This window comes from Mytilus californianus, unplaced genomic scaffold (genome assembly GCF_021869535.1).
Source record: "Mytilus californianus isolate M0D057914Y unplaced genomic scaffold, xbMytCali1.0.p SCAF_6, whole genome shotgun sequence".
Taxonomy (NCBI): Eukaryota; Metazoa; Mollusca; class Bivalvia; order Mytilida; family Mytilidae; genus Mytilus; species Mytilus californianus.
Window position 1 is genome coordinate 37,486,523 of NW_026262712.1, and position 15,664 is coordinate 37,502,186.

Genomic DNA, 15,664 nt, shown 5'->3' on the forward strand with positions numbered 1-15,664 from the left:
AATTTTTTGTCCCCTTAAATACATTGAACAGTCTAATATTGCTGTTACCATACCAAGAAGCTCTAATTTCGTGGGACCGTAAGACCTCTGCCATTTACTTAGAGACTTTGAACCAAAACGAATAACGCGTAATTCTTCGCTAGTATCTTCCGTTGGGTGGTGTTGATATAACATATATCCTATTCCTTTACACGATGTGTCAACTGCAAGGAAAAACGGCAGGTTGTACTTCGGGAACGCAAGAACTGGAGAGTTCACTAGTAATGACTTAACTTTCTTAAAAGCCTGTTCCTGTTCGATTCCCCATTTAAATTTTACAGATTTTTTCAGTAACTTGGTCATTGGGTGAACTTCCGCACTAAAATTTTGAATGTACTTTCGAAACCAGTTGAAAAGTCCAATGGCTCGTCGTAAATCTTTAACTGATGTTGGCGATGGCATATCAAGTACTGCACTAACACGATCGGCGGGAGGTTGAATTCCGTCTTTTGATATCAAATGTCCAAGAAAAACACAAGAACTTTGTGCGAATGAACATTTCTTCGGTCCGAGCTTTAATCCAGCAGTGGCAAGACGATTGAAAACTTCATTTAAATCACCAATATGATCTTCAAATGTTTCAGAAACTATCAGTATATCGTCCAAGTAACATAAACAAGATCGAAATGTTAAGCCCTTCAAAACTTTGTCCATCAATAGCTGCATGGATGCTGGAGCAGAACTTAAACCCATTGGTAAACGGAGAAATTTATATGATCCAAAACAAGTGTTAAATGCAGTATATCTTTGACTTTCCTTTGAAATAGGTAATTGGAAAAATCCAGAGCTCAAATCTATAGATGTAAGAAAAACGGGTTTTCGGTCAGAAAAAGATTCGGTTAAGTCTTGTAAATCAGGAATTGAATACCGGAAGTCTTGACATTGACTATTTAAGTACCTAAAGTCACAACAAAATCTAAACTGTGACAATCTTGTTGATTTATTTATTGAATTGTTTTTGGGTTGAGGTCTGGTTCGTTTAGATACAAGAACTATCGGACTAGTAATCGGTATATCTTCCGTTTCTTGAACCGTTGAAATAATACCTTGTTTTAGTAATTCATCCAAGTGATCACGTAGTACATTTTTCTTGTCCGGTGACAATCTATAAGGTTGCTGATGTTTGGGTTTAAAGTCCGGTTTTAAGCAAATGTTATGTTTAACAAGTTCCGTATATCCTAACCTTGGATTTTCATCGGTTACAAACAAATCCTTATACTGAATCAAAAATTGTGATATTTGCCGCTGTTCATCGGTTGATAAATGTTTCGGCAATTCAAAGTGTGACAAAAACTTGGACTCAGTTCCTTCACCTGTAGTATGACTTTTATTATCTAATTGTACATTTTGAACAAAGTGTTTGTCCTTTTCATCTGCATTAATTAACATGTAGTCTTCCGTGAACGGTTCAAAATTAGCAATAACGTCTCCACGAGAGATACGAATTAAGTCATTAGTAGGATTTAATAACTTGATCGGAACAGTTTTATGGCTATTTACAGTAACTACGGCTTTCGAAATTAGAAGTCCGCTTTTCAACAAGTGAGAACTATTCTGACACATTCCTGTTTGTCCCTGTAGAATATAGTTTGACACTTTACCCCATATCAAAAGTTCAGAATTTGGATCTACAATAACATGCTTTTGTAATTTAACTTTTGCTGTTTTATTTGAGACAGATAAACTACTAAAATCTAATACTATGTTCTTTGAAATTAAGTAACTCGTACCAAGAATCAATGGATGTGAAGATTGAGTTAGAATATACGTATGTATCCAATGTTTACCCTGCGGCACTTGTATTTTGACGGTACATTTGCCAACAATATTAACTGACTGGTTATTCGCCAAAACTATTTTCTCTGATACTGAACATATTGACGTTTTACAAGTGTCCGGCAAAAAATCATAAAAACTTTTAGAAATAATGTTTATTGAGCTTCCAGAGTCTACAAGTGCTGCGACAGATATGTGATTAACCTTGACGGGCATATGAATAAATTGAGATTTGAAACTAGTTAAATTTTCATCAGTAAATTCGCAGTCTTCAGTATCAGTGCAATAATTAGCACAGTTTATTTCTTCACGTTGACGACTTTGAGGCGGACTCCTTTTTCTGGCACCTATGGATGAACGCCCGAGGGGGCGTGCCCTGTGACCCCCGGGTTCGACTGGTTTCCCGGATTACTATGATGGTGACACTGAAAAGCACCATGTCCAAATTGCTGACAAAGTTGACACTGCAGAGTTGGACTTATTTCACCGTGACCATTCCAGTTGCAATTTGCTCGAAAATGACCAGGAGCCTGACAATTAAAGCACCTTTTTGGTCGGTTATTTCCTGCCCGACTTGAAAAGTTATTGTTGTAACGAGGGTTGTTGTAACGAGGGTTTTGATATTTTGGAGGCATTCCTGGTTTGATATCGTTACTTTGTGATTTTAATTCTGATAATGCTTTTGTGAGCTCTTTAACTTGGTTTTGTAACTCTTGAACCGGATTATTATCATTAACAACAATTGGCTTAGCAGCTGCAACACAAACTACATCGTCCTTCCTATACCCATAGGCTTCGCCCATTTTAGCTGCGGACAATGCACTAGCACTGTCTTTATGTGTACCAGCCCTAACAAAAAACGCAAGCTGTTCCGGTAAACCCTTGATAAACTGAGAGAGAATTTCGTGGTCCTTCTTCTTCAAAATCTGAGCTTTCTCAACTATCTGTCCATAAAAATCTTCCAAAATTTGACCCCTACTTAATTTCATATTTTGAAAATTTTCGCTCTCAAGGAACACGGTCGGACTTTGCCAATCTAACTCTATATACTTTTCATCAAAAATTGCAAGAAATTGTCTCCATGTGCGTTTGCTTCCCGCATCTAGTGAATTAAACCATGTTAATGCAGGGCCTGTTAAGTTAAGGTGAAAAGCGGCAATCATTCTTTGATCATCGGTATGGTCAATTTTGTGAAGAGTTGCAAATGAAGTAAATTCTTTCATAAACACCGACGCATTTTCGTTGGGATAACCCCCAAATTTGCGACAAGCAGCCAATTTTTCCATTATTGCATCTGAATCTCGAATGAAAATACCTGGTTGATTTGCCAATGGCACAGAAATTTTGGGAGTGTTTATTGTAGGAACTAAAGAAAGTAATTCGTCAAATTCGGCATCCTCAGATTCGTAATTTCGTGGCATATAAGTGTCATGAAAAAGAGCTAGATTGTCGTCACTATCATATCGGTTCATGAGTAACACTCGATCTTCTTGTCATAGAAAGTTCAAATGTAATGAGATAAATCTCACATACATAAATAAACAGTTTTATTCAAATATACAGCCATTTTCTGCCCTCACGTAACGTTGTGAGTCAAACCACGTGTTTTGTACTGTTGACAATTATTTCAAGGCTTCATTTTAATGTTTCATATGTTCATTTTGTATATATCAGGTACCAATTGTTCGATTTTAGGGTTCTCCACCATGTAATATACCTGACTTAGGTTTGGGGGACTAGAGACAAGTATAATATAAATAAAACGAAGAGCTTTCAAATTATGATCCTTTTACTTTGGATTCAAACACAAAAAGAGGCTGATACAAGTAATAATCACACCAATCACGGACAAGGCAATACAACAGTTCCGGAAAGTACGGATTCAACATACAGATATACAACATAAGGCGTCGGCTGGCGAAGCTAATGACTCTTTCCAATCCTTCCTGTATCTGCGACAGATCAGCTCCAATCAGAAAAAAATCATCAATAAAGAATTTTAAGCGTCATTATGTCACATAATGTATTTGAATTAAATTTCGTAAATTCCGCCGGATTGTTAAAAGTTGTAAACGAAATAACCACGTGACAAAAAGGAACGAGTGATCACTGGAGGAAATTAATTGGTGTTGCTTAAAAATAACTCTTGAATGGTCGCAACGATTGACATTTTAAAAGATACTTAGGTTTGTAAAATACACTGATTAAAGTTATATTAGTTTCTATGTTCATAAAACAATACTGTGATATTGACGACTTTACTTTCGCTTTCCATTGCCTCTGCATATATTTTTTAAAAAGTATGTGCTATACTCTTTGGTAGACTTAAAACGAGACATCTTTTAGGGGGTTGATAAAGCCTGTGCTACCATGGTTGATATCGATGTCATCAAGGATGGACACAACAGAATATTTGTCATTGATTGCTTCACACACAAGTAATAGCTTTTCTAAAAAGCTTACAAAAAGATTTTATTAATTTGGGTTACAAAAGACAAAAAGTTGATATCAATTTTAAGACTTTTTTCGATTTTCTTTTTGGGGCAAAATAGGAACACTGGAACACTGTTGCTGAAAATAGAACACAGGAGGGAAAAAAGGAGAGAGGGGTAGCAGTTTTTGGATTATATCTAAATTGGAGTAAAATGCAAGTTAGTCTATGATAGTCTATCATCTTGAAAGCCACTATAAATAGGGAAAATATTTTTTTGGAAATACTTTTAATAATAAATCATTTACTGCAACTTTAATATTTTCAATCGATTGTGGGTATCCGAAATAATTACGGTTGACATACTTGGGGAGGCCTGCTACGAATAATTCCGACAACAAAGGTAAGCGAGTTATACACCATTGTGTAGATAAATCAATTTAGATTTACGACAGAACAAATTTTAGTGGGGTAGACATCCAAGAAATCGAAATATAACGGAAGTTCACGACGGGGTGACATTTTTCAAAAATGCGAGTTAAGTACCATGTGTTATTTCAAGCTATATAGGAACTTTTTCAGAGACAAGTCCTGTGGTGTTAACAGTAATTATTTGGATGACCATTAGCTTTAAAATTTACAGGAATTCTTATCTTACATATATATTTGTATTACGTTTTACAGATGTTGTTGACTTTTACAACAGTGCAAAGCATATTATTGATTATTAACTTGTATTTTTCCATCACAGTTACATCCAATTAATTAAGTCATTTTTTCCCTCAGTATTGTTTTTTTTTTTGTACATTTTGCAATAATCTCATGTTGGCCCATTGTGGGTCCATTAATATAATATAAAGTATTTTCTATTTAAAGAACAAACCACAACATATCTTAATGGGAAAATATTGAAATAAAAACAAACAAAAAAACGAGCATTTCAAAATATATGGGATGATTGATAAAAGGTACATGTCCATGTATCACAGGGTGTATCTGATCTTGATGATTTCATACTTCAGTGGCCAACATTCATATTTTGAGATTAGGGAATGTGTCACAGTATTTACTAGTAAGATGTCAACCTTATTTAGTAAGTTAAATGATTATGAAGGGTACATGTGGGCTTGTTTGAATTGATCTTACTTTGAACTCATCCAATAACCACGGTCCAATAACAAGGTCTTCAGATTTGGATAGGATGAAGGGTTGATAGACCCCGTTTATGTGAGGCTTTAGTTGAAATGTTCGTACACTTTTATTATACTAGTATTGACTTTCCATGTTTTTCAATTATACAGTCGATTGTATACACATTCTGCCAAATACTGAGATTTTGGTATAATACATATCAACGAGTTCTTCCCACTAATAAATATCAGTATCTGTTTTTGTTTATACTTCAGAAATTTAACCATGTCGTCAAGCATTCTCTGTGGACCATGTCAGTATGAGGACAACATTAAAGGTGCAAAGAAATGGTGTACTGATTGTGAAGATGGATATTGCGAAGACTGTGAAAAGGTCCATAGATCTACAAAAATGTCCAGAAATCATACACTAATATCTATTGCAGATTATCAGAAAATAAAAGATGTTTCCGTTAAACAAAATTGTGAGGATCACGGTAAAAGGTTCGATCTATACTGTAGTACGCATGACAAAGCTTTGTATATAAGTTGTGTTAATCAACACAAATCTTGTCCTGACGTCTCTCCACTGGAAGAAGCTGCTCGTGATGCCAAACAGTCAACTGCTTTTGCTGACGTAGAAGATACAATTAAAGGAGCGTTGGAAAATATCGAAATATGCATCAAAGACCAAGAATCAACAAGAAAACAAGTCGAAAATCAAGAACAAATGATAAGGAAAAATATTAAGGAAATACGCGAAAAAATTAATAAACAGTTGAATGTCCTAGAGCAAAAACTAATCAACGACCTTTCAGTTAAATCTGCTAAGTGCAAATCATCACTTGAAAAAACATTAAACCAGTTGAATGTTTCTGACAAAAAGCTAATTCAGTTAAAAGAAGAAACACAGAAGATGAAAAAGTTCGCCTCAGATGTACAAGTCTTTCTAGGAACACGTGAAGTGAACATAATTGTTGCCAAGGAAACAGAGACTATCACGAGGACGATTAATGCTGCTCTTCATTTTAAGATCGAGGCAGAATTAGATTTGAATATTTCTTCATTACTAAATCGGGACAATGAAATGGGCAAGATATTTCTTCAGGAAATTCCGACAGGTTTGCAATTCAAAGATGCAAAAATTGACCAAGCTCAAAAGCAAGTTTCTGTTTCACTCGAAAGAGGTTTTCGTGACCTTCGTTTACAATTAAAACAGAAACTAAAGATATTAAGAAAGAAAAACGAGATAAGTATTAATGTTACTGGTTGCCTAACTTTGCCTAATGGTCACGTATTGATAGCAGTCCGTAGAAGTTTTGATGAACATTATAATAGTTACTTAATTGAGTATAACAAGGAAGGCAATCACATCAATGATATCCGACTCTCAAAACACCCCTTTGATTTAACATCGATCGATTCAGATCGAATTGCTATCACTTATGGCAATGTTTCACCGTTAATCAAAACCTTTTATCGATGGTTCAAGTTGCCTCTGTATGTTGAAATAAAAAACATCACACATGACAGCAGTATCAAAATTCAATTAAATAACAGTTGCTGGGGAATATCCCATCAGGACGGCAGACTGTATGTGATAGTAGAAGAAGAGGGTATATTGGTAGCTGATGTATCAGGAAACATCTTAAATACTTTGCGAATAAATACTTGCAATGTTAAATATACTTCAACGTCGAAAGATATAATATGCTACTCAGATGACGTGCATAATTCTGTACACTGTTGCAACATGGAAGGCAAAGAGATCTGGGTATTCCAACAAAACAGCAATTTTCGTCCCGCTGGATTATCAGTTGGACACAATAATGATATATTTGTAGTCGGCTGTGCATCTAACAACATAACTCTGATTCACCACAACGGCACTGAAAGTAAAATCCTACTAACTGCAGCAGACGGGCTTAACGAACCAAAAACTTTGCATTATGACAAAAATGGTAAAACTTTGCTCGTATGTGATAAAACAAATGCTGCATTGTACAACGTCGTTTTAAATATCTGATAAAAATGTATCTCAAACCGTAAACGTTACTTAATAAATCTTTAGAGGTTGCAAAACTGAAACATTTATTTTGGCTATTAAGTGTAAATGTGGAACATGGCATTTGTATTTGACCAATGGTGTCCGTCTAGATTTGGGCGTCAACAGTTTAGTTTTAGGAAACCATGTTTTGAAACTTAAATAAGAGCTATACCGATCTATCTTCACGCTGTCTCTTTACAACAGTAAAGGAATATGCATATTTATTTTTAAATTATGGGGACCTTATATTATGTTCGACAATGTCTCTTTCGTGTCTTTATAACAGGTCTTTTCATAAGTATTCAAAGTAACTAATGTCTGTTAAAGATGAACTTTTCATAATAGCGACCCGGACACATGAAATTTGTATAGTTTTAGTTTTTAGTTTTTTTCTAGACTTAAATTTTGAAATAATTTGGCTTTCATATATTATTATTTCAATTATGCAATCAATCTTTACCATGGTTGGAAGGATTTTGTCTCAAAGAAAAGAACAATCTCTTTTGTGAAACGAAATGTCAAGGTCAGTGGAGATATATCAAAGGACTGGCGAAACTCTTTACGAATCGTATCTGTTGATACGTTATAACTTTGGTGGATACTTTCTTTGTTTTTTAGCTAACCTGACCCGATTGCTATGTAAGCTGGGTAGGTATTGCCATTACTTGGCGTCTGTCGTCTGTCCGCTGTCGTCATAAATTTTATACAAAATATGTCCCTTTTAAAATATAAGACCAACTTGAACCAAACTCAGGCTAAATGATCCTTAGAGTATTTAGTATAAAGTTTTTTTTTGTTATTTCTGTCATCCAACAAACATGGCCGCCATGGCTGAAAATAAAACATTACGATTAAACGTATTAATTATCTTATATCTTGAAAATTATAAGCGATAAAGAAAATATTCCTGTTTTGACTACAGTTATCAGATGACTCCTTAATGCAGCTATTGCCCTTAAATGATGATTTTTAACTTATTTTCGTGTTTTTGCCTATTATCTCAAAAACAGATAAGTAAAATTTATAAAGGAACAAGTGATATGCAATGTGAGATCTACAAAATTCCCAATATAACCGAAACCATTAGTTATTGTCCTTAAATGGTGCTGTTTGACTAATTTTCAAGTTTTGCCAATTATTTGTAAACAACAAATATGATTAGCAATACAAGACTTACAAAAATGCTACATGTACATGTATATGGCTGAAACAAATATAGGTCACCGTACGGCCTTCAACAATGAGCAAAGCCCATACCGCATAGTCAGCTATAAAAGGCCCTGAAATGACAAATGTAAAACAATTCAAACGAGAAAACTAACGGCCTAATTTATGTACAAAATAATGAACGAAAAACAAATATGTTACACAGCAACAAACGACAACCACTGAATTACAGGCTCCTGACTTGGGACAGGCACATACAGAATATGGCGGGGTTAATATTTTTTTACTGATTTTCTTGTTTTTGCAATTACTTCGAAAACTAAAATAGATAGGAATAAACTATATCATCAATACAAGATGTACAAAAAAGCTACAAAATAAGATCTACAAACAAGCAAACATAACTGATTGCATGAAAGGTAAAACATATATAAAAATGACACATTTTTACCAGGTGAGCGATTGAGACTCTTGTTTAAAGAAAAGAACTTTGTCTTTTTGTGTTGTTTGGTTTCTATTTCATTGACGTATAACCTACATCTCATTTTATTAATGGATGTTAAGAGTTTGAGAAAAACTCTGTCTCAAAAGACTGGATTTTGGTGAAATTATCAGTTTCTGGAAAATTTCTGTTGATACGTAAATGAAATAATATTGAAACTTTCACTTGTGTAAGTCAATGTGTGCTAAGGGTAGGAATCAACCTCAGTTCGTTTTTATGACATCATTTTTATTGTCAAACTGAAAGTCAAAAGTTTTTCTCATTCTAGATCATTTTATTTTGAATATTTTCAAAAGTTTGGTTTATTTTTTGTTTGTTTGTAGATTAATACTGTTATGAATTTCTAGATCATCTAGTCAAAATTTTCATCATTTTGCACAAATTTGCATTAAAATTGCCGCCTGTTTTTATCATTTAGGTAGATATGAAAGTAGAGAAGAACATTTCATTTTTATACGACAGCAAAAAAATTTTGCGGTCGTATATTGGTATGACTTTGGCGTCGTCGTCGTCGTCGTCGTCGTCGTCCGAAGACACATTGGTTTTCGCAATCTAACTTTAGTTTTAGTGAATTGATCTCTATGAAATTTTACCATAAAGTTCAATACCACAAAAGGAAGGCTGGGATTGATTTTGGGGGTTATGGTACCAACAGTTAAGGAATTAGGGACCTAAAAGGGGCCATAACTAAGCATTTTTGTAACTTCCAGACATAACTTGTGTGTTAGTGTATGGATCTCTCTGACATTGTACGACAAGGTTCCATATCACAAAGGGAATGCTGGGATTGTTTTTAGGGGTAATTGCCTCAAAATTTTAGGAATTATGGGGCCAAAAAAGGGTAAAAAAACAAGCATTTTTCTAGTTTCATGACAATAACTTGTGTGTAAGTGTATGGATCTTTCTGAATTTGTACTACAAGGTTCCATATCACAAAGGGAAAACTGGAATTGAGTTTGGGGGTAATTGCCCAAAACGTTTAGGAATAAGGGACCAAAAAGGGGCCAAAAATAAGATTTTTTTCTAGTTCCCAGACAATAACTTGTGTTCAAGTGTATGGATCTTTATGAAATTGTACTAAAAGGTTCCATATCACAAATGGCAGTCAGCAGGGTTTAAGAACATCAGTTGTTCGACCTGCTAGTCAAATGCGTTTTGTTAAAATATACTTTTTCACTTTTTTGGTCTTTTGGAAAATGTTGTTTGTGCTGTATTTAGACCCCTCTACCAAGACATTTGTTTTGCATGCACACGTATAAAAAATGCGGTTTTTATCCAACGCAATCATGGGTTTGAACGTTGTTTTCAATTTAGACTTTGTTATATTAAAGTATATATAGGTATTTTTGTTAAGAATAAGACAAGTGCCTGTGCATACACTTATAGCAAAAGACATGTGTAGGATTGTACAGTTACAGACACTAAAATGATTGACATTTATGCGCACAGAAATTATAGTTTAAAAGATTAAAATTATGGAAACTTTCATTACTTTGATATTTGACTAGACTGTAATATTATTAAATGGACTAGATTTTCACTGAAGCCTAATACCTTAAGATGACCCACAAAAGTTCATGCAACTTATTTCCAGTGGGGTCCTTTTAAGAAGAGACTACTTGTTCACACCAAGCTTGACACATATAAATAACAAAAATCATTAAAAATTATCTCAGATAAAGGCTCAAAACCTCATAAAATTAATAAAAAAAAACAAATTCACTATAGAGATGGATTCAAATTTATCCATCAAAATGTTTTTTTGTACTTGTACTTTAAAATTATATTTTTTTTGAGCAACTTTTAACTATTTCTGGTATTTAGTTTCAATCTTTTGTCCATTATAGAAAAAAGTGGTAGATTCACAGCCTTTAATTCCAGTTATATAAAAATTCATGTTACTTGATATTGTGTTAAAAGATGTTTCACTTCTAACAAAATTAGTATGCAAATAATTAGGACATATATTGTTATAAATATTGAAGACATGATTGCGACTCTATAACTAATATTAAAAAAAAAAAACAAATTTTTAAAATGCAAATGATGTCACACTTTTTCTAGGATGTAATTGTAGAATAAATCTCACAATCTAATTTTGTGCCACTTTAAGTTTATTCTTCATTGGTCAGATATACCTTCGCACCATCATGCACATGCATAATCAAAATGACATTGATTTAGAGAAAGGCACAATGTTTTCCTAGATTATTAAGATACTCTTTGATTCTATATAAGAATAAAAGCCTTTGATTAACTTTTTCCACTTTAGAATTGACAATAAAATCACAAGTAAAAAACTTATTTATTATAATTCTCAAATATATTACAATAGTTTTGGAATTCAATAGCAATACCATTACAAGTAATAGCAAAATCACCCGGTATTAGAGACCAAAGTTTTCTACCAGGACCAAACATTATACTCTCCGTCTTTCCCAAATGTAGGGACAATTTATTGTCAGTTAACCACTCATGACATGGCACCGACATTCTGGCTAATTTATGAGAGATGACCCCAGGGTCTATATGGGAAAATTAAGTTGCAGAATCATCTGCATATATCAAAACTTTACAATCTGAGTCAATGCTAGTTTGAACATCGCTGACATAGATCAAAAACAATAGCGGACCCTGTAAGCTGCCTCGAGGGACACTACATGTAATATTAAACACTTCTAAAGTTACCCCATTTATACATGTACTTACAACTTGTTTTCTGTTTGTCAAGTAGGACTCAAACCAAGGTATAGATATAAACCCAATAACTTCCAATTTTTCACATAATATCTTACTGTGTCAAAGGCCTTCTGTAGGCTAATAGGACCATGCCCGTACAAAGACCTGGTTGTTTGAGTTTTAATGTGATCATTCAAATGAATGAGGCAAGAATCGGTTGGATAAGAAATGAATTTAAGAATTTTTCAAGTTGCTTATAGACAGCCTTTTCTAGAATTTTAGAAACAATATTTAAAATATTAACATACCTGTCATTTTCAGACACGAGTTTGTCATTTTTCTTAGATAGAGGCTTTACCTTGGCCATTTTTCGGATTGCCAGGAAACGTACCTTCGGAAATAGATAAATTTATCAAGAAAGTAATGGGAATTTTCAGAATTGGGGCTGCATCATTAAGAAACCTTGCAGGAATACCATCTAGGCCCATGCTCTTATTTATTTTAACTACTTCATAAAAACAATCCTCTGTTTTATGTTTTAGATTAAAAATTATATCTGATTTCCTTCTCTGAACATAGAAAGATTTTACAATAATTGTAGTGGCACTATACAAACCCTTTGCACTTGGTAGTTTTTCTACTAATTTTGCAGCTATAGTTGTAAAAAATGTTAAAACTTTTTGATATTTTTTTGTTATCATGACAGTTTTGCCCATCAATATTTAGAACTATATTTGGATTTGATTTAGGATGCCGTGGCTATCCCAAATGTTTAAAATTATGGCAAAGTTGTTTTGGATGTTTTTTTTATTTTCTTCAATTTCACTACTTTTATATAGTAGTCATATTTTGCAGCTTTGCATGATCTTTAAAATGATTTCTGAGTTTACTGAAATTTTTGGGTTTTTCTGAGAAAAGGAATATACTTGACGCCAAGGTTGACAAATTTGACTTTAAATGAGTTGGAACGTTTTCTAGCCCCTTATATAGCGTGTTCATTATGTATACCTCCGATAATCGCAAGTCCAGTTTTCGTTTCTGTTCGTGGTTCATTTATAAGTTTTTATTTTCTATGATTTGCCTTTAACATGTTCAGGCTTTTCTAAAAGTTATAGGCAAAAAAAAAATAAAAATTAAAGGGTTTAGTTTTTGGACTTTTTGAACGCTCCCGTAATGGCGAAAGATGGGCTTACCGGGTCAAACTGATCAGAGGAAAAGATCGAAAAACGAATCGTCAGACAGGAAGAAGGAATTTTAATAAACAGAGACAAATCCGGGGATAAAAAAAAACAAAAAACAAACAAAACAGGCAAACAATGGTCAACTTTACATTGACAAATGAGAAACACAGACGGTATTCGTAGAAACTACAATTTTCTCTGAAATTACAATACAACAAGTTGAAACTGGATAGACATAAATGCATAGTAGGTCATTGAAACCGTTCCGGTTGGATGAAAAAATATATATGGTAGCAGATATCAAATAACAATTCTTACTTATTACAGAATTACGAAACTTACAAATTACAGAGTCATTACAGATGGGGTGAATAGAAATGAATATTGCAGATACATTCCTGAGTAAGTATTAAACATATTATCATACTTTAGATTGTTTGCAAGGTCTTATAAGGGCTCACGAAAAAGTTCAGTCTACCGCAAATCTGCAAAATATATACCAAATAAATCTATAATAGGTGTACGTGTTCTATGTATATGCATATATATACACTGTGCAAAACGGAAGCTCGTAGGTTAAAAACTGTAAGAGGAGTTTATTACACTAAATGGGTACCCATATTTACCACTCACCTGCACATCAACCCACCAACCGTCTGGCCACAAGCCGTACTTTTAACATATTACTAGTATATTAAGTATATGATTAGACGATCCTCTGCAGGCGTCAATATAATGGCAGTCTCTTAGACCCCGATGACACTTGTACGAAATTGAACCGATCTTTATTTAAATCGATCTTAAAAAGGCCAGTTCGCGTTTACATTTACTTGCACAAGCAAGATCGATCGAGATCGATCTTATTTAATCTTGTGCGTTTACACTGCACCATAAAAAGAACCGGTCTGACCTGACTACCTCATATTTCGTAAACAAATAATCGTAAAAATAGAATAGTATGACAACGTGTGCATCTCGCACGGGCACTGCAAAACCATGGAGAAAATAGTTGAATCATTGGAATTTCGTATGCAGTTATTAATTATCTCTTTTGTTCGCACGTCACAAGTCATTATATAAAAAAGAAATGTGAGAAGACTATCACTTAAAAAATGAAAGGTCAATGCGTTTGAAGAGGATTTGCAGCAAAGAAATAGAAAATCTATCGATTCAGAAGTATGATCCTAAAACGGCGGAATCTATATTTACTGTTCTTTTCCACACCACTGTTTTTAAACACGTGTGTTGTTGCCGCCGATATAACATATATCATTCACTTGAAGAAAGATCGATCGCAATCGATCTAAGCGTTTACACTTGAAGAAAGATCGATTCAAATAAAATTGATTTTTTAAAACCACCTCTGGAGTTGGAATTTTTAAGTCCGATTGAAGATCGGTCTTTCCCGTTTACATTAGTCTAAAGATCGATCATTTTTAGATCGATCTTAGGACTTTTTTACAAGTGTAAACGGGGTCTTAGTTATAGCAGTACAATTGGGAAATAAAAAAGATAGGTAGGCAGGGACATATAGCAATTAAGTCTTCCATATATTCTGACCTCGAGTTAACCTCACTTTATGTTAAAAGGTTAAATCTAAATTGACATATTATTTAAAATTTGTGAAAGAAAATGTGTAGGTAGAACCTGTGAGTGCTCACCTGTGTTATTGATTATAAACAGATTAACGAGTTTAAACAACACATACATACTGACTGAAACCGTAGAACAGGTTTGTAGAATAGAATTATTTTAAATTTGATTTTGCAGTAGTTTGATGCTCTTTACAATTCTTTACAAAACTGGCAAATGGGGACTGTCAATGATGATATAATTATACTTTCAGTCATATTATATTCCTTCTGGCAAACCTAAGGTCATACTTGAGCTAGTTGGTTAAAAATCTTCGATGGCAACGCATTGTGTTGAAAGATTACCCTTAATTCGTGTTTTGTTGACATTTTCCGGTATTAAACAAGAAATATTGCAAGTTAAATAATTCAATTCCAGATACATGTACATTAAGGTTACATGAGCGCAATTATTTGTTTACATTTTACCCCGTTAGATGGTACTCAGAATATAATCTTGTGCGGCTTCTGATTGGATGATAATTACAGGATTGGAGTTACTTTTAATCGATAGCTTATCCAATTAGGTTTAACAAATCCAGAAAATCAAATTCACATTTTACAAAGTATAGAAAATATATTCCATTTTTGCACGTCGGAGCCATTAGAAATCTGTCTTTCTCATTAAGCGGAAAAAATAGATGAAGTTTTTCAACTGCATTTTAAGTCAATTTTTGCAGCATGACCATGTATATTTTTTTGGTTGTTATGCAACACTGGCATTTCTAGTAATAGGAACTGCTACCCGTCTTCGAGAAATAAAATACGGAGCACCACCGGTACCCTACGGAAAATGCATTACGAATAATTGCACTCTTGTAACCTTAATAGAACGTTACAAATTAATATAAACCTGACATTAAATCATTTAATTTTTTTTTTGTCATGTGAATTTCTCATTTATTATTAATCATAAGGTAAATATATACGATACTCCGATACTATAAGCAGTAGGTCAACTTTAATTATTTGGTGTATGGAATGATTGTATGGTGTATATTTCAGACTGTCAGGTTTCATCTGACCATGACCTCATTTTTATGGTTCATTGGTTAATGTTAGGTTTTGTGTTTTGGATTGT

At 33.7% G+C, this 15,664-nt stretch overlaps 2 protein-coding genes across 2 annotated transcripts in view; both read left to right on the forward strand.

Annotated features, from left to right (window-relative positions):
* The window catches only part of LOC127705450 (uncharacterized), a 351,867-nt gene that overhangs the window by 211,800 nt on the left and 124,403 nt on the right, over positions 1-15,664 (forward strand). The window lies entirely within an intron of this gene.
* Positions 3,894-8,022, forward strand: LOC127705448 (uncharacterized). The gene is made up of 2 exons (XM_052209767.1): positions 3,894-4,001; positions 5,653-8,022. The coding sequence occupies exon 2, from the start codon at positions 5,663-5,665 to the stop codon at positions 7,400-7,402; it is 1,740 nt and encodes a 579-aa protein (XP_052065727.1). The 5' UTR covers positions 3,894-4,001; positions 5,653-5,662; the 3' UTR covers positions 7,403-8,022.

Excerpts from the sequence above, each read along its gene's own strand:
- LOC127705448 (XM_052209767.1), top strand. The coding sequence starts at position 5,663 with ATGTCGTCAAGCATTCTCTGTGGACCATGTCAGTATGAGGACAACATT.